This window comes from Solea solea, chromosome 12 (assembly GCF_958295425.1).
Source record: "Solea solea chromosome 12, fSolSol10.1, whole genome shotgun sequence".
NCBI lineage: Eukaryota > Metazoa > Chordata > Actinopteri > Pleuronectiformes > Soleidae > Solea > Solea solea.
Window position 1 is genome coordinate 18,497,941 of NC_081145.1, and position 24,812 is coordinate 18,522,752.

The 24,812-nt window shown below is 39.5% G+C and overlaps 4 protein-coding genes across 8 annotated transcripts in view; 3 read left to right on the top strand and 1 right to left on the bottom strand.

Moving 5' to 3' along the window:
- LOC131470265 (alpha-1,3-mannosyl-glycoprotein 4-beta-N-acetylglucosaminyltransferase C-like) overlaps nucleotides 1-17,057 on the top strand; it is a 37,560-nt gene extending 20,503 nt beyond the window's left edge. For all 3 annotated transcript variants that reach the window (XM_058645974.1, XM_058645976.1, XM_058645975.1), the window contains exons 3-5: nucleotides 14,640-14,782; nucleotides 14,892-15,039; nucleotides 15,168-17,057. In XM_058645974.1, the coding sequence (XP_058501957.1) occupies nucleotides 14,654-14,782; nucleotides 14,892-15,039; nucleotides 15,168-16,336 (1,446 nt within the window). In that variant the 5' untranslated portion in view covers nucleotides 14,640-14,653 and the 3' untranslated portion in view covers nucleotides 16,337-17,057. The remainder of the gene's footprint in view (nucleotides 1-14,639; nucleotides 14,783-14,891; nucleotides 15,040-15,167) is intronic.
- On the top strand, nucleotides 5,132-8,763 carry LOC131470266 (uncharacterized). The gene is made up of 9 exons (XM_058645977.1): nucleotides 5,132-5,716; nucleotides 6,489-6,591; nucleotides 6,669-6,897; nucleotides 6,984-7,254; nucleotides 7,346-7,525; nucleotides 7,642-7,718; nucleotides 7,808-7,903; nucleotides 7,986-8,134; nucleotides 8,345-8,763. The coding sequence occupies exons 1-6, from the start codon at nucleotides 5,432-5,434 to the stop codon at nucleotides 7,672-7,674; spliced, it is 1,101 nt and encodes a 366-aa protein (XP_058501960.1). The 5' UTR covers nucleotides 5,132-5,431; the 3' UTR covers nucleotides 7,675-7,718; nucleotides 7,808-7,903; nucleotides 7,986-8,134; nucleotides 8,345-8,763.
- Nucleotides 8,504-10,367, bottom strand: LOC131470267 (P2X purinoceptor 7-like). 3 transcript variants are annotated; one of them, XM_058645978.1, is made up of 4 exons: nucleotides 9,674-10,348; nucleotides 9,272-9,341; nucleotides 8,828-8,982; nucleotides 8,504-8,666 (listed from the first exon to the last, which is right to left on the bottom strand). In XM_058645978.1, the coding sequence occupies exons 1-4, from the start codon at nucleotides 9,799-9,801 to the stop codon at nucleotides 8,504-8,506; spliced, it is 516 nt and encodes a 171-aa protein (XP_058501961.1). In that variant the 5' UTR covers nucleotides 9,802-10,348. The 3 variants fall into 3 exon arrangements, 2 of the variants coding, with proteins under 2 accessions (XP_058501961.1, XP_058501963.1); XM_058645980.1 differs by having other exon boundaries at nucleotides 8,547-8,666; nucleotides 8,824-8,982; nucleotides 9,674-10,361; XR_009241874.1 differs by lacking the exon at nucleotides 9,272-9,341 and having other exon boundaries at nucleotides 8,525-8,666; nucleotides 9,674-10,367.
- Nucleotides 17,058-17,699: 642 nt separating the features above from the next.
- On the top strand, nucleotides 17,700-24,396 carry rnf141 (ring finger protein 141). Its single transcript, XM_058646535.1, has 6 exons — nucleotides 17,700-17,790; nucleotides 19,222-19,413; nucleotides 20,593-20,701; nucleotides 21,064-21,245; nucleotides 21,576-21,683; nucleotides 21,786-24,396. The coding sequence occupies exons 2-6, from the start codon at nucleotides 19,277-19,279 to the stop codon at nucleotides 21,934-21,936; spliced, it is 687 nt and encodes a 228-aa protein (XP_058502518.1). The 5' UTR covers nucleotides 17,700-17,790; nucleotides 19,222-19,276; the 3' UTR covers nucleotides 21,937-24,396.
- Nucleotides 24,397-24,812: the final 416 nt, after the last annotated feature.

The following is a 24,812-nucleotide window of genomic DNA, read 5'->3' on the forward strand; positions in this document are numbered from 1 at the left end:
GCCCTAAACTTCAACAGGTCCTCAGAAATGAGGTTCTGCCTCATTAGGACCAAGTTCTGGTCTCCTTGAGGACTACTGGTCCTGACATGGTCAGTGTTGAAACTGCAGTGATGGCTCTCAGGTCAAGTGAAAGACCACAATTACTAAATGTTATGTACATTTTTTTCACTATTCGCTTTTTTTATTTTGCCTCTAAATAAACATTTTGTGACAAAAAAATTACAAAGAGCTCATGAAGAACTCAAGTAGCTCTGCAGTGTTGGACTCCACACACAATAATACTCTCATGCCTTTGTCTCTAACATATAAAACATGATTTTACTGTCTCTCAGAGTACACTGAGTGAGCCCAGCTCCAGTAAAATTAAATGGAGAAACGGCAGTGGCAGAATGGAACATAAAGAACATTTCTCTCTAGCTCATTATAAACGTAGAGATGTGCCTTTGAGCAAGGCACACAACCCTGCATGCTCCCTGTTTGTGATTGACTCCACAGCATATGTGAAGCCAGATGTTGTGGAAACAGCCAACTCTCAGTAGATAAATGAACTCATAAAAATGTTTCCAAATTTGATGAACGGTTTAAGGTGAGCAACAGTCACATCCTCTCATTTTTCATCTTCTGATATCATAGAGCTACATGTACATGCTACATACGAGTAGATGGGCTCTTTGAAATCCACAAATTCATGTTAACTATTTCAAAATCCAATCACACGTCAGTGCATTTCTGCTGTGACTTTTGAGCCAGAAACAGAATTCAGTTCTGCTTGCCAGCAAATGATCAAAGCAAATGTATTACAGTGTGTTTCAACAACAGTTCTGTAATCAGCGTAATGTTTTGCAGATCGATTTTTCTCCAATCAGCTTGTGTAAAATCCATTTTATTGCACAGTTTAGAAGCTTAGAAACAGCTGTTTGCTGTTTGTTAGAAACTAATACATACAAGTTTACCAAGCTTTCTGCAAATCATTTTAAAAGACATATACAGTAAAATAATGTAAAAAAAAATGTATATCATACTGTATATTATTATTAGCCTGTGGCATTGTAAACAAAACACTGCTGCAAAAGATGAACTATGTTAGATGGACTATGAATTTGACACTTTTAACATAATTATTATAAACAATATAATTTTCTATTGGTTAATTTAAATATCACATAACACTATTTTACCATTTCGTAATGCTTCTTGTCAACCAATGGCAACAAATCAAATGACAAATAACACTTCCATTCGCTGCATCGACTTGCTTTTTGAAAGACTGAATTTGTAAATTGCGTCTGAACCTTGCTTTGTCTTATTTGTCGGAATCCATTCGTATTCCGCTCTTGCAAGTTCTTTTAAACGTGCATACCCCAGCTTTATACCTCAATTTTTACTTAAACTCTCTCTTGTTTTGTTTCCCTTCAGAATTTTGAATGTACTGCATGTTGTAAATTAACGAGGATGTTTTGAAAAGCAAAGCTGTACATGCGACTGTTGAAGATTGCTCTCAAATACTGTTGTTTATGTGAGAAGCGTCACACAAGCAAAGCAAAACGCTGCATCACAGACTTCACTTCCCATGCAGCGAGTGTGGAGGAATATTTGCTACAGTTCTTGCAGCCGCGTCTGTTGCCATGCATTTTTAATCTGTTCTCCCCGTTGTCCGACAGCAGGAAGAGGGTAACTGCTGGAGCCTGGAGTCTGAGAAACTCGCTGGCTCCCTCCACATTGATGAATAAGTAAACACATTGAACCAGGCAGAAATGCAGTCAGTGAAACTCCCAGTTGGAAGCTGGTAGATTTGCTTTCTTCCGGAAGAAATGGTGTTTACTCGCTGGTGGTTCCACAGCTCGCGCTCTCTGAACTCTATTAGCATTTTCTTCGGAATCTAGATCCATGTATCAGCCATGAGTCCGACCAGGAGATTATATTTCTGTGCCTTAATCAAACTTGTAGCAATCCAATACTAACGCACATGTAGCCGACGCCTTGATGTATGGCTTTTAAAATTGTACTTTAAAGGTTTTACTTTGTGTGATTAGTCTTTGCTTTTCTTTTAAAATTGGTAGCTGTGTTAGTTGAAGGTGAAATAGTAGTATTTCCCTGCTACGTGACAATAAGGGTCTGTTCAGACATAACAGGAAGGGAGTTTTAGTCAGTAGACAGAAAAAGCTGTGATAAATATGCTGCAGGCAAAGTAAACAGATGCAAATGTGTGTCCATACAAGATGAAAATGTAGGAGGAAACAGCTCACCTGGTGCTGTAACAAAGCACCTCTAACACTCTCAATTGCCTAGCTTGTTGTTTTAAAACAAACCAAACAACTAAAACTAAGTAAGGTAAGGTTTAAGAGGAAAATGTGAATTTTTTAACCATTTGCTTGCAGTTTATAACAACAAAATGCCTTCAAACCTGATGCTAATCCCATCCTTTTGTTTCATGTTTAAAACACAGAAATATGAGTTATACTGATATTCCTCTCTAACTCCCTTTAAGGAAGCTTTAAAGAATTTCTGTAAAAGAAGATCCACTCTTCTCTGTCACATTTTTCTATTTGGACAGTTTCATGGTCTGAATTCAAAAGAGGCCTTTCTTCCTTTCACTGTTTTTTTTTCTCTTTGCCAGAGGGAGGCCAGAGAAGACTTGATTAATGGCACAAAGGAACCACGCTATTTCGTAATTCCAAAACCAAAACCCCGCAGAGTATAGCTTTCACGTGGAATTTAACATATTTTTCTTTCATTGCACAACACTGTCTGTGAAGAAAAGTGCCTCACCGGCACCCTGCTACACTTAGACGTAGCAGTATCAACCATTATGTTTTTTCATGTTTAAATTCCTCTACAGAATCAAATCAAAATTTTCTCACAACCTGTTTTCCTGCCTCATAAACAGACACACACCAGCTAAGCTCAGGATTTCTATGGGTTTAGACACGGTGTGGACATCAACAGGCAAATGAACAATAGTGTTTACAACATGGCTTTGTTGTTCAACACACGGGCCTATTAAAATGGCATCTCATTACAGGCACTGAGTGAGAATGAGATTAATTGCATTTTTAAGCACTTTCCTTTCATTATCATTCTGTATTGCATATGGATTCCCCGTGACTGTAACATCATTACATATTCATATTACAGGAGACCTAGAAACTGTCTGGAAATGAGTCGGAGGTGGAGTTTGTTTTGGTGTGCAGACTGAGGCTGAATTTCAAACACAAGCCTTTTTCTGCTCTGAATGTAAAAACAGTTGTTTTATGCTAAATTAAAGGAACGTCCAGCAGCAGCAGTCTAGTAGAGGCTGAGGAGCTTTACATCTCATTAGTGATTATCACTCATTGTGATATAATCATGATCATTTTGAATGAAAAAACATTTTTATTTCATGTGAGTGATTTAAAAATCCTGTCTAGCTAAACAACATACATATTTTTTAATGTGCCACAATGGGGTGCTGCATTGGTTCTGATGACTGATTATAGTCTTATTAAAATAGTTATTTTTCCTGAAAAATTGCAATGTTTCTGACCAGCGTAGATGCAGACAGAGGGCGATGTCTGTTTAAGTAAATGAATCAAAACTAAATTATGTCAAAACCAATTTTTTCAGTCATTTTCAGGGCAATTATGTCCTGAATCTGGATAAGTGCCTCGTCCCATGCCAACATCATGTCACATGGTTTTTACTGATAAAAGATAATCCCAAGAACAACTGTAACCATAACCATAAATATCGTAATAATCCATGGAAAATATGTCACTGCACACACCCGATTCGAAGACGAAAATCCAGTGCAAGAAACAGTTTTCATTTTGTTTGTGCCACTGTTTGCAATCAGAATTAATGCTATATTATTCCAACTAATACAGAGTATGAATCTCTCTGATTTACAAAACACAAATCTATGAGAAGGAATTTAAATGACTTAAAGTTGAGGCTCATGGAGTAAGTCGTGGGATCACATGAACAGACGCAAAAAACATTGAGACAAACTGAGTCCACAGAAGAATTGAAGTTCACCAAGAAGCTTAAAACAACTTATCTACAATGTACATACAACGTGTGTGAAGGAGAGCTGGTGCTGCTGTAAAGGCAAAGGAATCAACCGGGTTTATTCTGTTTATTGCACATACAGTATTACTGAATTAAAAGCCAATTTCTTCACTTTAAGTTTAAGCTCTAATATATTTGCACAGTGCAGCATATTTGGGAGAGTGTTTTAAAATTGTGCTTCACAGCCATGTGTCGGTTGCTGGCTTTTTTGATTCCTGTAAAACCTCAGAACATATTGCAGTATTTTCAAAATGCCGGTTCTGCATTTAACTACAATTGTTTAAAGTATTCAAATCTCTGTAATCCGTCATGTAATAACAAATGGGCAGCTAAGTGCAGCTGCAGAATACTCGTTATTAAAAGAGGCTTTTGGCCCTGAGCAGACATAATACTCGACTTCTAAAGCTTGTACAGCAGGCATGAAGTGCCATCTCGAGTGTATTTACCTTTCAGGTCAAATATGAACATGAAAGGCTCTCGCGGTCCCAGTGGTGGCGATTGTAATGAGGATATAGGCTCTCTTCAGCAGTCAGTGCTTTGACCCACATTAGTGCTCTGCCACGAGGCCCGCAGAGACAGGAGCGAGATGGAGAATAATAGCTGAATATAGTGTCGGAGATGTGGTTTGTATATAAAATGATGTTCACAGAATTCAGAAAAGACTGTGAAGTTCATAAAGTAAGGGGGATTAAAAGAAAGCTATCTATTTCAGCCCTTGGCACAGATTCCTGAGTACATCTCAGCACTGTGATGATCACTAAACGATGTGATTATGAAGACACGGTCATTATTTTACCGTTGAAGTCATTATTACCCTCATGACACAGCTTAAAAAACAATATAGTACCTCCTCAACGTGGGCGGAGTCATCATAGCACGGCTGCATGAAACTGCCATGACTTTGTTTTACACGCGACACACGAACGAGTGATAAGTGACTTGTAAAGCAGTTGTTGTCGGTGTACTGAATCTTTAGAATCAGTTCATTAAAAAGATTTGTTTACATTTGCATGACTGGAGCACAGACTCAGTCGGACAGCTTCTTTTCAGTGTTGAGATTTTAAAGGCGACAAAGACCGGAAGCTCCAATTAACGCTGCGTTTGTGTGTGTATCTGCGTCATTACCTCGTTTATGAAACCCTGAAGTTTCAGAACAAACAGTTCAGCCACTGCTGAGAAAATAGTGTTGTATTGTTGTCCTGGGCTCTGCCAAGCGGATCTGCACTTCCCGAAGCTGATGATGTCATCAGAAATCCTCAACACTCCTCTCACCACCGTAGCTCCTCCTGGTGCGGGCACTACTCCGGGCACATCCGGTTGCGTAAATTCAACCGCAGAAGAAGAACTAGTCTCGTTGTAGCTGCTGAGCATATCGGTTGAGAACATGTCTTCGAAAAAAAGATCAGTTTGCTCTGTTCTGGGTTGTAGTAAACAAGGACAGACGCTCCACAAGCTCCCCACCAATGAGCAAACAAAAGCTCAGTGGATATTGTTCATTTCTGATGGGAATGTGCCTGCTACATTTCCCAAAATTCTCCATGTATGTGGCAACCACTTCACGGAGGATTGTTACACAAACTTCGCGCAATACAAAGCAGGGCACAGCACCACACTTCGCCTCAAAGAAGGAGCAGTACCTACAATACATGCTGGATTACCTGCAGCACAAGTAAGTATTTCAAACAGTAATACTGTCTTTGTGTGCTCGTTCTGCCGTTTAGCATTAGCGATAGCCGGCTACATGCTAAGCTACACGCGTTCGCTCGTGTTTCAATTGCGTGTATGGGTATGGTAAACACGGCTGTATTGTGGGTGACTAACCGGGGAGCACAGAGCTAAGCAGGCTTATCGCTGTAGAAGTTTGGGACCGTGTTCGCTCGTTTCAATTGCGTGTATGCGTCTCTCCATGCCGGTAAACACGGCTGTATTGTGGGTGACTAACCGGGGATCACAGAGCTAAGCAGGCTAATCGCTGTAGAAGTTTGGGACCGTGTTCGCTCGTTTCAATTGCGTGTATGCGTCTCTCCATGCCGATAAACACGGCTGTATTTTGGGTGACTAACCGGGGAGCACAGAGCTAAGCAGGCTAATCGCTGTAGAAGTTTGGGACCGTGTTCGCTCGTTTCAATTGCGTGTATGCGTCTCTCCATGCCGATAAACACGGCTGTATTTTGGGTGACTAACCGGGGAGCACAGAGCTAAGCAGGCTAATCGCTGTAGAAGTTTGGGACCGTGTTCGCTCGTTTCAATTGCGTGCATGTGTCTCTCTCACTTGTAAACACAACGTTATTCTGGCGGTGTTGGAAACGTGTGTTTATGTTAAAGTAGGGAACAAGTTATAGTCGAATTGGGGCAGATTCAGGAAAGTTAATGAAGTAGAAAGCCAGTCTTTTGAGCATGATCTGTATTATTGTTTTAACCTTTACTATTTTCCATACCAGGATCGTTTTATCCACACGGGCACACAAACAGAAGCTCCAAGTGTGAGAACATGTGCCACTCAACTGTCAATTGGGACCTTGAAAGCACACGTGCACAGCCAAAGTAAGTAGAATTGAAATTTCATAAGAACCAAATTATTGAAGAGCATGAAATGTTCACACATTGTATCTACTCCATAGGGACCCAGACACCAGTGTTGTCACATGAGACTGCTGGCACACAAACCACACCACCGGAGCACATGTTTTCATCCACACCTATAAAGGTGCCAGGGTTTGGACCACAAAAAAGAGCACGTGTTGAGTCAGAGGAGGAAGAGGGATTCACCTCACCAGAGTCACAAGTCGACCCAAATGACCCAACCTTTACTCCTGGCGGATCCCTAACAACACATGATTCAACAATGTTGTAAGTACGGACTTCAAGTTCACTAGGCATGTCACTTCAGATCAAAGAAGTGAGGCTAAATGCTTTTTGTCTTGTTACATTTGTAGGACGGAAAGTGCTGTATACATGGATAAAAAATACATTGTATTTGAGTCCTGCCTGAGGGAGCTTTTTGACACATGTCCAGTGTGCAAGAGAAATTGCGAAGTGCAGCAGCAACAGAAGGGCACGTATGTTGCATTTCATCAAACGTGTCCAAAATGCAACTACTCCAGGAAGTGGCAAAGTCAGCCCATGATTAAGAACACCCCAGTTGGCAATGTACAGTTATCTGCTGCTACATATTTCACTGGTGCATCCTTCATCCAGCTGGAAAAGGTATTACTATTAATGTTTTGTCGTCCAAATCATATGACACTTTCGACCAATAAACAATTACTAAACACTGTTTGTATTATTGTTATGTTAGCTATGCCGCGCCTTGCAGCTCCAGATTTCTCATTATGACACCTTCCGGAAACATGCAAGGAAATACCTGGAACCTGCAATCGTCCACAAGTGGAAGAGTGACCAGCAGGTCCTTTTCTCCACATTGAAACCGGGGGGGGGAAAGTTCAAATTGCAGGAGACATGCGTGCAGATTCTCCAGGTAATGAAAAAAATCAGACCATCATCAAAATCATAAATACCACTTGTAAACATAAAAAAAATATCAATCACTAGTTTTTTTCAAGAAATGAATTCAGATTGTTCTGTTTACTTCAGGGCACTCTGCAAAATTTGGGAGCTATTCCTTGATGCACATGGACAGCAACAAAATTTTGGACCTTCAGCTAGTTCAGGTGTGTAGGATTCTCGTGACATTTTACTTTGAAGAAAGATATGTTTTTAATTTGTTGCTTCTACTTTGTGTTTGCAATTCTCTCAACAGAGCAATGAAGTGGGTGGTAGCTACCACATGGAAAAGGAGGGACTACGACGAAGTCTGTACTACAGTGCAACGTCCTCAACATCGGGCCCAGAGAAGGTGGCAAAGTGGACATCATAACCGTTGGAACTAAAAATCAAAACAAGACTGTCTCATTGATTGGAATCTTTATATTACATAGGTTGTACCTTGCATCCATGCATCACAACGAAAATTCCAGCCGTGAGCAGGCAACAACAGCTTTAGGCCAAGCTGTCTACAGAGTGTCGTATTCGAAGGCCGAGAAGGGAGAACCCACCGCAAAGCCGGTCAAAACAGACCCCACGTACAGTAAGTCACTAAAATGTTTTATTTACATTGAATAACATGTTTTACAAATACTGACAAACTTTTTTTGGCTTTGTTTTCTTTCTTATTAACTTAAATTAACACCTAACACAACAAATAACACATTTAAATTTAAATAGCTGAAAATGTAATGACACAGTAAAGAAATTACTGTCTGAATGTAATGTCATGGTTCTCTGTTACATTTTAAAGACTATGTGGCTGAATTGATGAGGCTGGTGTTCGAGGAGGTGATGGAGGACCCAGAGTCTTTCGCTGAGGACATGAGGAAGATCGCCATCCCAGAGACCCTGTCGGCCCAGTATGACAGACCCTCAAAGGAGGAAGTCATTGCCTCACACGTGACCCGCTTCAGTCAAGGGGTGGGCGGAAGCCAACATATTGTCCAGCCAGATCAGGAAACTCCTGGCGTTTCCGGCACACGACACACGACGGGATGACAACTCGTACACGTCGTCCCAAATATCCCCAGCACCAGCTGACAAAGCTGCGGTATGCTAAATGCCGGTAGCGACTGGAAAGTGGATAGAAATGTAAAAAAAATTAAATGCTGCTCTTGCACTGTGCACATTTTGTGTAAAAAGTTTTTATTAAACATTTCTAAGACACAATTCTTTTATCACTTATGTGTGTTATGATTTAAATATGCCTCTTATTTGTATGTTACATACATACTCGTGTATTGTTCTTCCCCGCAAAGGCCCATAGTCTGCCCGGTAGATGTTGTTCATGTTCTGCAGTGTGTATGGGTTCAAACAGTTAGGCTCCAGGCCTGGATGGTAGATCATGCATGTTGGTGTGTCCGGAAGTTCATTCATTCTTCGGATAACCTAAAAAGGGGCAGAGCAATACTGTTACAGTAATGGCATAGAGTAATTAGGTGAAAATAGCTGGATCACTCAAAAAAGTGATGGATTATTACTGTAAAAAGGTTGGTACAATCATAGTTACAGACAGGATTAAAGAAAATGGAGCTACATTATAGGGCACTGGCCTAATTACAGGATTGAAAATAGTAAAATTTGTACTACATTGCTTTATAAAAAAATAAATCTAAACTAACATTTACTAATCCATTATTTTACAACACTTAGTTATTGCTTATGGGCAAAATAATACCATAAGTGTTTCTCTACAGCAGACGTTCTCCCCTTCTGTGGGCATCGTCATGCAGTTCCCACAAGTGCACCTTCCAGAGATACAGTATTGTGTATGAAAAGTACAGTAACACATTTCATAGATTCAAGAGTTCTATTCATCAGTTACTCATATTACGTACAGGGGAACAAAACTACTTTCATTACAGTCCCACCAGATATCTACACAAAATGTTAAAATGAGCGTTTCACCAAACAGCAAGTGATAAAATCTAAATAGAAAACAAAAAGACATGTACAGGTATTGCTGTAGCTTATACTTAGAAAAAATGGTGGGGGGAAGGGCGGGTTATCAAGCCTCAACTAGTGTCTCCCTACAATTAACCACATACAGTATTGGGAATATACACAGAGAAAACATTACCATTCTGAGGCGTCCTGCAGCAGTCTTTGTTGTGGAGGTGTTTCACTTGCGACAGTATCTTCTGTCTCTGGGTCAGACTCCGGGTCAAATGTGTAAGGGATTACGGCGCGGGGTCGTGACACAGCCATTTAACAATGTTTTGATAATGACGAGCAGAGCATCAATCGTGCCAGAGGGAGAGCTGCGTATCTGATTTATTTGATTTCTGGCTCTAATAACAAAAAAGCAATTAAGACTGTCAATGTTTGGTCTTCCTTTTCTTTTTTTAATAACTCATCAGCTACCCTGGCAAAGTTTTATTTCTCCTGTTTTTGCTCTGTTTGTTCACTAATGTAATATGTTTATTTCTTCACTTTTGTAATGTAACCGTATTTCAATAAAGTTGTTTAAAAAAAAAAAAAAAAAAAAAAGAGCTGCGTATCTGAGAGCTGACGTTCTAAACACGTCACTTCCAGGTACCTGGCCAATCACAGGAAAGTGGGAAAGCTCTCGTTGGCTGGCCAATCACAACACAGTCCACGTTCTGGGGGGGTGGTTTTGGTCTGAAACAGCGCGGCTGACGAGAGCGTCAGTGAGGAGATATTTTGATCGGCTCGTTTGCAGCGATTACAAGGTTTTGAACCATGAAAACAAGTTAATATATGTAAGTAGACCTCCATAACTAACATATATGTGTGATACAAGCATTCGATGTCGCCTTTAAACATTTCTTTGCTAAAAGTTGGAGATTAACGCATGTTTTCAGGATTTTTAAGTCTTTAACTGATCTACAGTTCGGCATTGTTCCATTTGATTCTTGTGTCGGACGTCGTGCTCATGACTCTTCCAGTGACAACACTCTGACCAATCAGTGACCGGAAGTCTGACGACGTCATCTTTAGTATTGGCTTAGCTGGCTTGGAACCTCACCAGAGCAGGTACTCAAAAAAGTACCAGTTAATATTGCTAATGGAGCCGTGCTAGGACTGTGTTGTGCAAAAGCGCCAATTGACTTTCAGTGGATCAACTCTATATCATCTGTCCCTCAGACAGAGATGATCATACACAATGTCAGCGCCAACCACTGATCTAAACTACGACTTTGAATGCGTCCCAGATTTACTTAAAACATTAAAAAAAAAACATTTGTCAGCCTAAAGTTGATGCATCACCAGCTTTAAATCGTCTGCGTTCAGTGAGTCAATAATGTGTTCCAGTTGTCGCGTAGATTCATCACAGTCGAGTCTCACAGCGCTTTGTCTCCGCAGCAACAAGTATGACATTCATCTTTCCCCTAATTTATTCTGAGAGGGGCAGTTTTGCTGAGCGGGCATATTCTGCCTCAGCATTTCTTACTGTTACACACATTCCCACCCAGTTCAACCCCAGTCTGTTACTGGTGGGGACTAAAACTGCTCTATGACAGAGATTGGGAGTAAATATCTTGATGGATGTCGTTTAATTTAAAGCATTTAAGCATTGCTGAACCACACACACACAATTTAATGGATGCAGAAACAATGGACCCATCATTTGGGTTGTATTACTCTGCAATCTGTCAGCCACAAGCAGGTGGCCACAGACCTTGTATTTATTATCTGGGTTTTTTTTCCCGAAGACTGATAATTCTTCATTCATAAACTGCTAATTGACTGAAAACAATGCATGAATGCGCATAATCACACCAACAGTAGATGCTGTTGGGGTTTCCAGTTTGTCTTTGCTTGTTTACGTACCTGGGTTGTCTCTGACCTATTTGTTCTACGACATTTGCTGTACTGACGTTTACATCATGACATTCTGGAAATGGTGGTCCCAGAAAAGTTTTACATATACAATTCTGTTCATTCCTGTGGAGTCCTACTCAGTGTGTGAAAAAAGGTTATATAATAGTAATCTTTTGTGGCTCTGGGAGATCTTTTTAAGCTCCCACAAAAACATGGAATTTACTGAAATCTCGTGACAGGAAGCCTGTGGACCCCTTTTGTTGTTTATAGTGTTGCTGTCTGCATGGCTGTTTGGAGTTCTCCACATACATGAGCATGAAAGGAATGAGGAAACAACAAAAACCCAGTTTTCTATTTTATGTATGAACTTTAATTATGCCTCTTTGAAAATAAGACACACATCTACAAAACAGCAAAAAGACCTAGGGTTCACCAAGCGGTCTAACTGTGTGGGGTTTGCATGTTCTCCCCCGTGTGTGTGGGTTTTCTTTTCCAGAGTGTACCCCAACCTTTCGCCCCGTGTCAGCTGGGATTGGTTCCAGCAGCCCCCGCAACCCTCATGTGGAGGATAAAGTGGTAGACAATGAATGAATGACAAAGCAGCAAAACTGATTATTTGCTAGACTATTTGCTTCATTTCCTGTCAGTAAACACTGGCCTATATTGAACAGTGCCTTGCATTTTACACAGTCAGCTCCTTTCGGTCAGTTGTTGCTCTCACAACTGCCAGATGAAGACAATGACTTTGTTTCAATTCCCTTGTTCAAATCCCTGTGGCTCCTTAAAGTTACATCATTGAGTGGTAGGAAGCTGTCGACTGCAATCATCAGCTATTCCCCTTCTTCAGCTTCTCAGTCTGTAGTGTCGTGTGGTAGTGATGGATGATGCCCAATTTTTTGAGCAGCATCCTTTTGCAGCAGCACTGTTTTAATCTATATTGGAGTAAAAATCAATATCATGGCCTTGGCATCAATTTTGACCATTTTCATTAAAGTGTCTTTTGCAAAGTCTCACAGTTGTATCCCTTTAAATAATAATAGGAAATACATCAGTGGTGAAAACAAACTCCTTGTGCAGCCTAATGAAACCCAGCAAGCTTGAAATGCACTGCAATTAAGGCTAAATGCAAATCCAAGACTTATGGACTTCATCCACTTTGTCCCCATTTTTCTGCACATATTTAGCATATTAAACACTGGCCCCTCCTCTTTATTTTATATTTATATTTATATTTTTATAGGGGGTGGAGTGGCTCAGTGGTTAAGACCCTACCTTGTGTACGAAAGACATCATGGTCGCAAGTTCGATTCCACCCCTGGCTAATTGTACTTGTTTCCATTGTAAGTCGCTTTGGATAAAAGCGTCTGCTAAATGACATGTAATGTAATGTAATATTTTAATCTAATACTTTACCCAGATGTAAAGTTCAAGGTAATGATAAATTAAATATTATATATGGTGTTTTTTTTAGTGAAGTGTTTTCTAAATAGAAACACATCTCCAGTTTTAAAGTTCAGTTGCAATCACTTAAGAACAAATGTTAATAAATGTGGTTGCTCCTAAGAGTAATTAAGCAGACATACTGAATGAAATAGAGACAACCAGGATCATTTCAGCTTCCCATTTGTTTGACTGTTGGCAGCCTTAATGTGCAATTCAAGAGAGTAATCCAATAGCATTTGTTGCAGTAACAACCTCAGACAAATTGCCCTTTATGTTTTATATAATTTGTCCACAAGCTATTGTTGTACCAGATTAAATGCAGATCCTGGAAAACATTAATAGAAGGAGAAATTGCTTGTATGAATCATCCAGTTTATCCTCATTTTACCTGCTTTAGGTTTGTCCAGAAGACTTACCTGAATGTCAGGAGAGCTGCCCCAATACTAGCATGGTGCACTGCTGTAATAGCCTTTTTTTGTTTATAAAAACAAAAGATTAGTTGACGCCGGAACAAATCTTTTCTCATTTCTGTTCCAGAGAGACTGTGTTTAATGCTCAACAGTAAAGATAAACCTTTCTCCAGGACATATTTTATCTTTTTAATCCTGGGACTCATTAGTATTCTGCTGTATCTGTTATTATTTTACCAGCTCTAATTTAAAATGACTTTTGTCATAGAAATGAGCTCAGTGGGCATGCACTCTGATAATTTACAGAGCGAAAATAACAAAATAAAAAACAACTTGGCAGAGGAGCATTTTAAACAAACAGGCCCAACAAATGGTGCTTATTTATTCATAGATGTACCTTCATCTCCATATAAATGTGTGTGGCCTCTTAGAGTTTTGTTTGTTGTTTAGATCCACTCAAAGATCTAATTTCTTCGCAGTATTTCTTCTCCCGGAGAAAGCATCATTTCAACTTGTTAGATATTCTTTTATCGTCTCAATATCTGATTTCTCAAGCTGCTGTCTAAAATAGAGGCGCTTTTGTGAGGAGTTTCACAACACTGACTCACAGCTGTCATTATAATTCCACTTACTGTTGCTGTGTCGCTTCTCAGCAGCCACTGTCTGACACAAAGGTAAAATAGACCACTTTTCTGGCAGACTGTTTTTCTCCATAAAATGGTATTTGAGCAATGAATAACCCAATGAATTATAATTTGCATATGAAGTTACTGCACCCAGTGGCACGGTGGGCTTCATTTTGGTGTAAGATGCCAAAAAAGGAACAGATTGTGTCATTTTTTGAAAGTTAAAGGATTTGTCAACTATTCATGCAAATATCACACTGAATAATGACCATTTGTTTTCTATGTAATGTAGCATTTGTTGATTGGTGAAATTGCTATGACAGCTGCACACAAACTGAACAGACAGGCGATGTTTACCCTCGTGACTCGTTACAATAAAGACCAAAGTGACTCATCATTAGTAATCATTATTGTTTTTTCCAGTGATAATGTCACTTGTATGTTGGTCACTTAGTGTTTCATTACAACCCACTTAAAGATTAATGTCCACCCAGCAAGATATTCATAACCCAGTACAGCAAATTGTTTCAAATTGAATCATTTTTGCAGTATGTTTTTATTTAAACTATGGATCAAATTGTCTGTGATTATACCAGATACCTGCTGTTTGGAAGCAGGTGATGAAGTGTTTGTTATTCTGAGGTCGATACTAATCTTCAATAATCAGTGGTCTTACCCAAGTGATGACAAGGATCAGAATTTTAAATGTAAGGTCAGCCAGTTGTGTCATTTTAATATCCACTGAATAACTGGGCTGCTGTTTGTCTCTGATTTCCTGCAGCGAGAGGAGTGATCATGAGGCTGATATGGAAGTCCATGGACAAGATGAGGTGTTTCAGGAAACGATCCATGTTCCCATTCCTCGGCTTCTTCGTCACCTTTCTGCTCTTCTTTAACCTGTACATGGATGGTGGATATGTTCTGGTAGGTTTCTCATTGTGACATTTATTAAATATGATGATGCTCAAGTGCTTTGTCTTTTTTGTTCAGCTCAGCGTGCACTTGTTTTTAAGTCATTTCCCTGTCATTTTAGGAGGCTGAAAAAAGACAACTGGGGGAGACACTGATGCATCCTGCAAATTCTGAAAGATATGTCCACACATTTAGAGACTTATCCAATTTCTCTGGGACCATCAATGTGACATATCGATATCTTGCAGGGATTCCTCTGACACGCAAAAGTAGGTATTTCTACCAAAAATGATACCACTTTGATGTTTGAACGTGTCAAATGAAACACAACAAGAAGTATTTTAGGATTTAGTATAGTAAAGTATAGTAAAGTGACTCAAGTATTTTGTGTTCACAGAGTATCTGACCATTGGTCTGTCATCTGTCAAGAGGAAAAAGGGAAATTATCTTCTAGAAACCATCAAATCCATATTTGATCAGTCCAGTTATGAGGAACTTAAAGAGATTGTGGTCGTGGTCCACCTTGCAGACTTTGACCTGGTCTGGTGTGAGAACCTGGTGCAGGAAATCACCAGGAAATTTGCTCACCACATCATTGCCGGACGCCTCCTGGTGATCCAGGCTCTAGAGGAGTATTATCCATCTCTTGATGGGTTAAAAAGGAACTACAATGACCCAGAGGACAGGGTTCGTTTCCGCTCTAAGCAGAATGTTGACTACGCTTTCCTCCTCAACTTCTGCACAAACCTCTCTCACTTCTACATGATGTTAGAGGATGATGTGCGCTGCTCCAGGAACTTCCTGACAGCGCTGAAGAAGGTGATCACCTCCAGAGAGGGCTCCTATTGGGTGATGCTGGAGTTTTCCAAGCTGGGCTACATCGGCAAGCTGTATCACTCCAGAGACCTTCCACGTCTGGCTCATTTCCTGCTCATGTTCTACCAGGAAATGCCCTGTGACTGGCTCCTCATCCATTTCAGAGGGCTGCTCGCTCAGAAGGATGTGATCCGCTTCAAGCCCTCACTTTTCCAGCACATGGGTTACTACTCTTCCTACAAAGGAGCAGAGAACAAACTGAAGGATGACGACTTTGAGGAAGACTCCATAGACATTCCTGACAACCCCCCTGCCAGCCTTTACACAAACATAAATGTTTTTGAAAACTATGATGCCACAAAGGCTTACAGTAGTATAGCTGATGAATATTTCTGGGGGAAACCCCCCTGCACTGGAGATTTCTTTATCATTATCTTCAGTAAACCAACTAAAATCAGCAGAATTAAAATTGTCACAGGTACAGACGATCGGCAGAATGACATTCTTCATCACGGAGCTCTGGAGGTGGGCCAGAGATCTGTGGAAACTAAGCATGGAAGGCAGTGTACATCCTACATAACATTAGGGGAGTTTAAAGGTGGAAACATTGAGGTTAACAACGTGGACCATAAGATTGGCTTTGACATTGAGTGTGTTCGAATAGTAGTTACTGCCAATCAGAAAGAATGGCTCATCATCAGAACTATCAGTTTATGGACCACACAGGCAGTAAGCCAATTAAAGAAGTAACAGAGAACATTTGTAATTTGTAATTTAAAAAAAATGTACAGTTTTATTAATGAATGCAGCAACTTCAAGTTCTATTTGTACTGCTGTGATTCACCAAATTCAAAACAATCCATATTTTCTTGGGTTGTTCATTGATCTTCTCTATATGTTTTCAATGGAATGTATCAAAATGACCAGAATGTACAGTGTAAAGTCTTTATATACAGTAAGTATGCTTGTTTTCAGAAAATCTGGATATTAAAATTGTTCATACCTGGCTTGTAGCATTTCTCCTTTTTTCTAAGCATTTAAAGGAAAATGCCGCAGGATTAAAGCTATAAACCACAAATCATCATTCATAAATGTCTCTTGACAGTGGCAGATTTTTCAGGACTTGTTCAGCACCCACACATTCATGTATGCAGCCAGGCTCAGTTAATGGATAGCAGCCTTTCATACTGTTTCTAAATTTAAAATTGAATGACGTGGACTCGGGGCCACACGGTGGGTGTAGTGGTAAGCACTCTTGCAGCGAGAAGACCCGGGCTCGAGCCCCGGTTGGAACAAGGGCCTTTCTGCATGGAGTTTGCATGTTCTCCCCGTGTGTGCGTGGGTTTTCTCCAGGTTCTCTGGCTTCCTCCCACAGTCCAAAAACATGCAATGTGGGGATTAGGTGAATTGGACACCCTAAATTGACCATAGGTGTGAGAGTGAGAGTGAATGGTTGTTTGTCTCTATGTGTGTGGCCCTGCGACGGACTGGCGAACTGTCCAGGGTGTACCCCGCCTATCGCCGGATGTAGCTGAGATTGGCACAGCAGCCCCCCCCCCCCCGCAACCCTCTGGTAGAGAATAAAGCGATAGATGATGACGTGGACTCAGTTCTGCACAAGACAGCTGCTTTCACTTCTATTATCTTTTTGTGTCTGTCATTGGTGAAGACTGAGGTAAAACTGTGAGAGCAAGTGTCAATAAAAACACTTGCTGTGTTTTTTTTCCTTCTACAAATCAACAATGAAATTCCAACGTGCCACAGATTCCTTAAGGAGAAGAGGTAAGTGAAATAGCACTGAAAATCTGCTGCTCCTCATTATCCTATAAGACTTAGAGGTTTAAATATTATAGACAGGGATTTGGCTTCATCTTTGGTTGGTATTATTTGCTGCCACCTGCTGGTTGATATACATTTCTGCACATAGATAACAAAAACAAGAGTTCATCTGTTATGACTTGTATAAGATAAAATGTGTTCGAGTGTTCGACTACAAGTGTAGCAAGATGTAAAATAATTAAATTTAAATTATTACTTTAGTGGAATTGTGCCCCTCTAAACAGCGAATTCCGTTACATTTTCCGCAATCTGTGAAAATGACGTGACCGCGACGTCATCAACCTGCGACCGTGTGGCGTCAACACAAACAGAAACTAATAGCAGAGCTAGTAAAGTGAAGTGCTGTAACTGATGTTGACACTTCGGTAAGAAGCTTATCTCTTTCCTTCTCTTTCATTGCTCCATGTCATCGTCTCAGTTGTCTTTCCTATCGTGTCGGTCGGTGTCTATTTACACCCAGTGGCTTATTTAGTCGTGAATTAATTGCTAATGAACGGTTCTGCTGGTTAGCAGACTGCTGTCGCTGTGAGTTAGTAATGGCAGAGAAGTCGTGTTTGACTTGAAGTTCAGTTAGAGCAGGGACGTGGTTTAATAAAAGGCGGTTTGAAACTCGAGTTGACGAAAGCCACAGACACCGGAATTCGCGGTTATTCGCTGCAGTTACTTCCCTGCTACAGCATTAGCTTCCCGGTAAAGCTCGTTATAATTGTTATTGGACTAATTTAGTTCATGTGCAGGTCCTGTGAGTTAAATAATGCTCGTGAGGAGGCTATGGTAACAAAGCGAGCTATTCCAAACCCTTTTCTTGATAGGCCCACATATTTGTTTCGATTATTTGCACTATTATTGAGAACACACCCCCATGTACTAAAAGAAAATAACCCCTTTTTGTTATGTATGTAAGTATGTGTATGTGTTATTGCAAAACATATTTAATCATGTAATATCACTGTCACACAAGTGTCTGTGTCTAAGCCACCTTCCTGAGAAAGATCAACATTCTCCCCTTCCTGATGCTTTGCCACCTCTGTGATACAAGACCAGTTACTTAAATCTAATTTTGAGAATTAACTTGTTGGCCTCAAATTTTTTTCATCTTTATTTTAAGGCCTCCCTCTATACAGATTAAATACAACACTGTGTCACCATCTTATTGTTAAATAAGGAAAGGAGAAGAAATTATCCTTATTGTCATTTTACCACCCAAATGGCATGGTCAGTTGGAGGGTTGATCAGAGGCGCTAACGGTGACACACTTTGGTCCTTTATGCCAATGAGACATGATTTGAATGTCACATTCTATCTGAGTATTGTTGACATCTTATGATTTATCTCTTGTTTTTCAACGTCTTTGGAGACATGTTCATCTTCAAACTGGTCTTAGTGGTCTGGAGTTAGTTAGTTTAGTAAACTTAAGCGGTTCCACCCCATGTGAATCTGATAGTAAACTTTTGGGTGTGGTAGAACAAGAGACTGACATGACATTATGACTGTGTGCAGCAGAAATTATGTGATACAGTCAGGCTCTACTGACAAAGTATTAGCAAAAGTTTCCTAATAAAGTGCTCTTTTAGTGAAAGTAAAAGTGATTTTATGGCCTCTTGGAACATTGAGGCTATTCTTCAAGACAAAGCAAGTGAGGTCAACCTAAATCACACATTAGATTTAGATCAATGTAAAAAATAATGAGACAAGAAAATACATTAAGGCATCTAAAAATGTACATTTTAAAAAACATCTAAGTTATCACAGTCTAATCTGGATTGTTATAACTGACTTTTATGTGTGCTCTGCAGAACTGAATGAGGTGCGACCTTCTTCTAGTGCTGTTTTGTAAGTGCTGCTGCCGGGATGGGCCAGCAGATCTCAGGTCAGGCGGTGTTGACCCGTCTGCCTGAGAAGTTGGTGAAACACCTCGGACTGGTACGTGACAGTGGCTACCTCACCTACGAGGAGTTTCTGGCTCGAGTGGCCGAACTCAATGATGTGTAAGTCACAGTCTGTTGAGGTTACATTATGCAACTGTTCAGGGACACAAAATGTCCTGTAAAGAAATAATTGATGTTCAGTCATGTAAACATACATGTTTATGCAGTGCAAAGACAGTGTAATGAATATGCTTGCTTTATTAACAATGTATTTGATGAACGGCAGAGAGGTCTGAAAAGATCAGCGTTTGACACCTCAATACATAAAAGTTTAGACTGTTCCTCTTAAGAGCTAAACTCCAGAGCTGCAGCATCACTCATTAATGCAGGATTTAACCCATTTTCAATTCACAGCATTCATGAAGTACCTCCTTTGCCAGTTTATTTTGGAGCACTTGCTCTCAGCAACAGTAACAAGTGAGCTGGTCTCAGTTTTTTAAATAAAAATCTCATTAATATGAAGTAAAACTGAAGAAAAAAAATAAATCCACTCACATGTCCTTTAATTATATTGACTTTTTTTATATATATATTTGTTTATTGACATTTTCAACACAGTATCATATCTTATAATGTTGTGCTTTTCTTTTTTTTTAACAATGCAAAGTGTACTTCTCCCAAAGTGAACTTCTCCCACCCCCCTCCCCCGAAGAAACAAAACAAAACAAAAAAAATTAAAATAAAACTCACAGGATGCTGCTTGAAAAAGGGAAAGGGAAAAAATGGAATGCCACTGGTGTGACAGTCACAGTTTTGTCTTCTCAAAATGGTCTATAAAGGGTTGCCGTATCGCCTGAAATTTGTTTACATTCCCTCTAAATGAGAATTTAACCTTTTCCAATTGTAAAAGATTCATCACTTCTTTCAGTAATGTTGGATGGGCTGGTGGGGATTGTATTGACTTTTTGTCACACCATCAGGTACAGTGGCTTCAGGAAGCTCTCTTCTCTTTTGTGCACTTAGTTGTGTTGTAGGTATAACTTTGAATAAAAAGAAACATTTTTGATTTCTCACTTAATCAGTGTGATTTATAGATATCGTACAAAGTACGAAGTGTAGAAAAGGTCAAGCAAAAGGATGAAGGGCCACTGTTGAGCCCAGATCTGACTCATTCTGCTACATACTGGGTCCTCATTACAAACCCTAAAACACAGTTTTAGGGTTTGCTTCCAGCATAGCCAGGATTGTATTTAAAATTTTAGATTCTACCTTCACTCTCTTCTGCTGGATGTCTCTCAGTACGGCCAAGCTGGCTGCTGGACAGCAGAAGCACCTGCTGTTTGAGGTGCAGCCAGGATCCGATGCTTCAGCCTTGTGGAAGGTGGCTGTCAGGATCGTCTGTACCAAGGTGAAACCAAAATGCCCTTTTGCTCACACATCGCATGCCAACCCGAGCATCTGTTTGCACCATATCATTTTGTGACAGTAAAAGAGAGAGGCTGATAATGTAGATGATGAATGATTCCTAGTGTGTGTTCGGTGCTAATGAAGAAAAATGACATCTATAGATCAAACTCTCTTGTGTCTAATGGTGGATAAAATCGAGATTGTATTTTATGAATAACAGTCCCTCTTTGTCTTCTTAAGACAATATGGCAAGTCAGAGACCAGTCATAATAATAGCAGTGTAGGATTGTCAGTGAATGGGTATAAACACAGTAAATTGCAACAGTGAATCATAATTAACCTGGTTGCCTTTTCCCCTACCAGATTAACAAGGAGAACGCAATGGTGGAAGCATCTCGCATCATGAACCTGTACCAGTTCACCCAGCTGTACCGTGACATCACCAGTCAGGCTGCTGAGGTGCTGTCTGTAGAAGGCGCCACTGAGGGCCCTTCTGCCCAACTCCCCTCAACAGACTCCTGCCAGGCCAGTATGTGGATGGGCAGGTAAGTTCCCATGACTCGAATGTTACCCAAGTCCACTTCATGGGCCCTTTGCCCTAACAACAGCCATTTTGTCATGTTTTAGCAGGAAAGGGTAAGTGTTTCTGATCACACTGTTCACGTGAGTCAAGACCGTGTGATAGTAAACTAGTGTGATGGAAGCTGAGGAAGCTTAAGGGAATTCATTACATTCTTTACACCTGTGATTTTCCTCCTGTGACCTGTCAAAATGGTTGCAGTGCAAAGGTTTATGTTTTCATTACTGCTAAGGATTGGGGCCTGGGAAGAACTGATTACATTTTGGTGTGAAGGCGTTTCTTTGTTTCCTCACAGAGTGAAGCAGCTGACAGATGAGGAGGAGTGCTGTATCTGCATGGACGGGAAGGCTGATCTTATTCTGCCCTGTGCACACAGCTTCTGTCAGAAGTGCATTGATAAATGGTAAGAAGACAGAAAACGTTGAGGTCGATTCAAACATTGGTCTTGGAAATAATTATAGTTTTGTCACGGAACGTTTCTTTATGTTCTTTTCTGTTCCTGCAGGAGTGGCCAGAGCCGAAACTGTCCGATATGTCGCCTGCAAGTCACTGCCGCCAATGAATCATGGGTAATGCCAGATTTCCCCACAGAGGACGACATAGCGGGCTATATCCTCAACTTGGCTGATGAGGCAGGGCATCCACACATACCTTAACATACAGCACACTGAGCCATTTACATATTTGATGAGTGAAATGGGATCTGTTCCAAGTAGACTGTGTAACACACAATTTGATTTTTCACTTCGCTTTTTTTCTTCCTAAAAAGCTATTTCTTGTTTCTAGTGACAGTTTTGAAACATGAAACCAGTAATGCTTTATTTTACAGGTCGCATCTTTTCAAGCGGAGTTATTCAAAAACCTCTCTTTAGGGTTGGAGTTATGTGGGAGTTGAGCTCCCATGAAAGCAGTAAATCGGTAGGAGGCATCGAAGAAGTCAGTTTAATCATAAATAATGCAGTTTTCATTCTGACGAGTATTTTTTTTTATTATTTAAACTAGACAAATGTGTCTTCTGTGAATGGCAGTGACAATTACTGCTGTTAATCACCAAGTAACTGAGGCTACTAGGGTCATACAAGGTACTTAATAAGTGTCGGATTCACTACCAACCCGCACAAAAAATGGCCTTTGCTGTTAATGATAGTGAACGAGAAACTCTAAAACTCTAAAAATATGAGGAAAAGTAAACTATTACCTGGAACACATGGGCTTGTAAAATAAAGGTTTAGCATAAAACTCTGTCTCTTTAGCCCTAAAAAAAAAAAATCCCAGGATGCTTTTTGTAACATATGTATTGTAGATGTGGTGATTTATGGGAACTGTGTGTGATAATACAGTGAGTTGTCTGAAGTAAAACCTCTGTGTTTGTATTAAGCTATACTTATTCACAGTCTCTTAATTTAACACACAATAACCAAAAGTACAACTTTTACAGTACTTTTAACTGACATGGCAAAGTTAAGGGTTAAGACCAACCAGGTACTTTAAAATATGAAACCTGATCTGTTGCCTTTCATATTAATATGAATGGGACAGAAGATGTGAATCAATATCAGCACTTGTGCTCGTAGTGGACTGACAAAGATAACTCCGAGATGCACATTTTACCCATAAAACAGCAAATGTTTATATTTTGATTTTCTTCAGATGCATCAGTTAGTGATATTTAAAGATGGGATCTTCTGTACAAATGACTATTTTTTTTTTTTTTTTTTTTAAATCCTCCTAATATAAAGCAAATAACCACATTTGTCAAGAAATCTAAGACAGCTAACCCACCTTGTTTTTTCTTTTTAATATCCGGTCAAACCCCACATGCCATGTGAATTTTGTTATGAGTGAACTGTCAGTCTGATCCACTTCTGACCTGATGTTGTATCAGGTCAGAATTATATCTATTATATGGATAATGTTTGGTGTATAGGACTTATTAGTTTTATATCACGTAGCTTGCTGTGGTTTCCTTTTTTTTATTGTTGGAAATAACCACTATTTGTCATCTATGCTGTGTGTTTTCTCTTCATCCAAATATGGTAGACGTACTGTAGTTCATACACATTCTCGTCTTTGCTGTGCTTTCTCATTTATGAGGATCGGCAGCTTTTCACTAACTGCTGACCTGTCGGAAATCACATATGCAGAACTTTAAGCCACAGAAATGGTTTTATTTTAAGGAAGTATTTCTGTGCACATATCTTGATCAAATAAATCACAGGAGGCACTTTTGTTTTAAGTGGACATGGTTGTGATTTATATCAAGTATTTCAAGAAATGCAAATATATATATTTTAACCATATTTTAATTGAACATTTCTGTCTAAAATGCTTTATTAAAGATATATGTAGATATATAAATTGTTAATTATGTATATTATGTCTTTCCCAGCATTAATCTGCTTGTCTCTTTGCATGTCTGTGTGTGTGTGTGTGTGTGTGTGTGTGTGTGTGTGTGTGGGCACCACAACTTCAAACATTAAGGACTGATTTTGTTTTTTTTCTGGAATAGGAGGAAGTAGATAAATTGTGCCATGGGAAACTGAGCAACCTTGGCTGAGGCCTGTGATCCGAGTGCTTTCTCTTGCGTTTGTTGTACATCGTACAACTGTGTATGTACAGTGATTACATTTAAAGCTTTTTTTTGTCTGTTTGAAACATTTATTGAAGAGTGATGCAGTAGACTTTTACTCTTGTTAAGACCATTAAAGTGATTTCCTTTTGTACCAAAAGTCATTTTTGGTTGTTGATGCTGATAATTTGCACTTTAAAAACTCACTGTAGCTTTCTTGGTGTTTGTGCACCACAAAAACTGTCAAGAAAGAAAATGTCATCTTACAATTAAATCCAAAAATGTTATAGTACAACTACAGCTAAAAATAGAACAAAACACATGTGATCCTGTTACTGTACATTCAATTAATGAATTAATGTAACAAATGTGCCCTGGAACTGCTGTGTAATGTCATGTTGAAACCTTAAGGTGGAAGCATTTTCGTCATATTTCCTGATATGATGAGTCTGAAAGCATTCACTTTGCATAAATGAATGGAAGGTATTTGAATTTATTCCTACTGTATTATCTTAAATAAAGAATGATTTACTATTTGCACTGGTAAGACTGTTTGGATGTTAACACCACTCTGCCTCCTTCAGTGTCGTATGAATTTATTCTTAGTCATATATTTGACCATATAAAAGCTTTTTATCCATGGCTGTGCTGTTGTGATGAGTAGATGATAAAATTAGGACCTGCATCATTTACATTTCTGATCGAGTGGAATTTATTTAAATTGAAAACCAGACACGATGTTTTAGTTAGTTAAACCGCTGAGTCATCTTCCCTTCCCTCAACAATCCTTATATTATGAATTTGTTTAATACTTGTAATGCAACTTAATGCACTTTATGTTTTCAAGATTGTCATTTGTTTTGATTCATACTGCTATGTTTGTGTGTCTTATCTTAAAAAGAAGACACTTCTCGATATGAAATAACAATTTCTGTATACCATTTACTTTTATCTCTGTTTTAT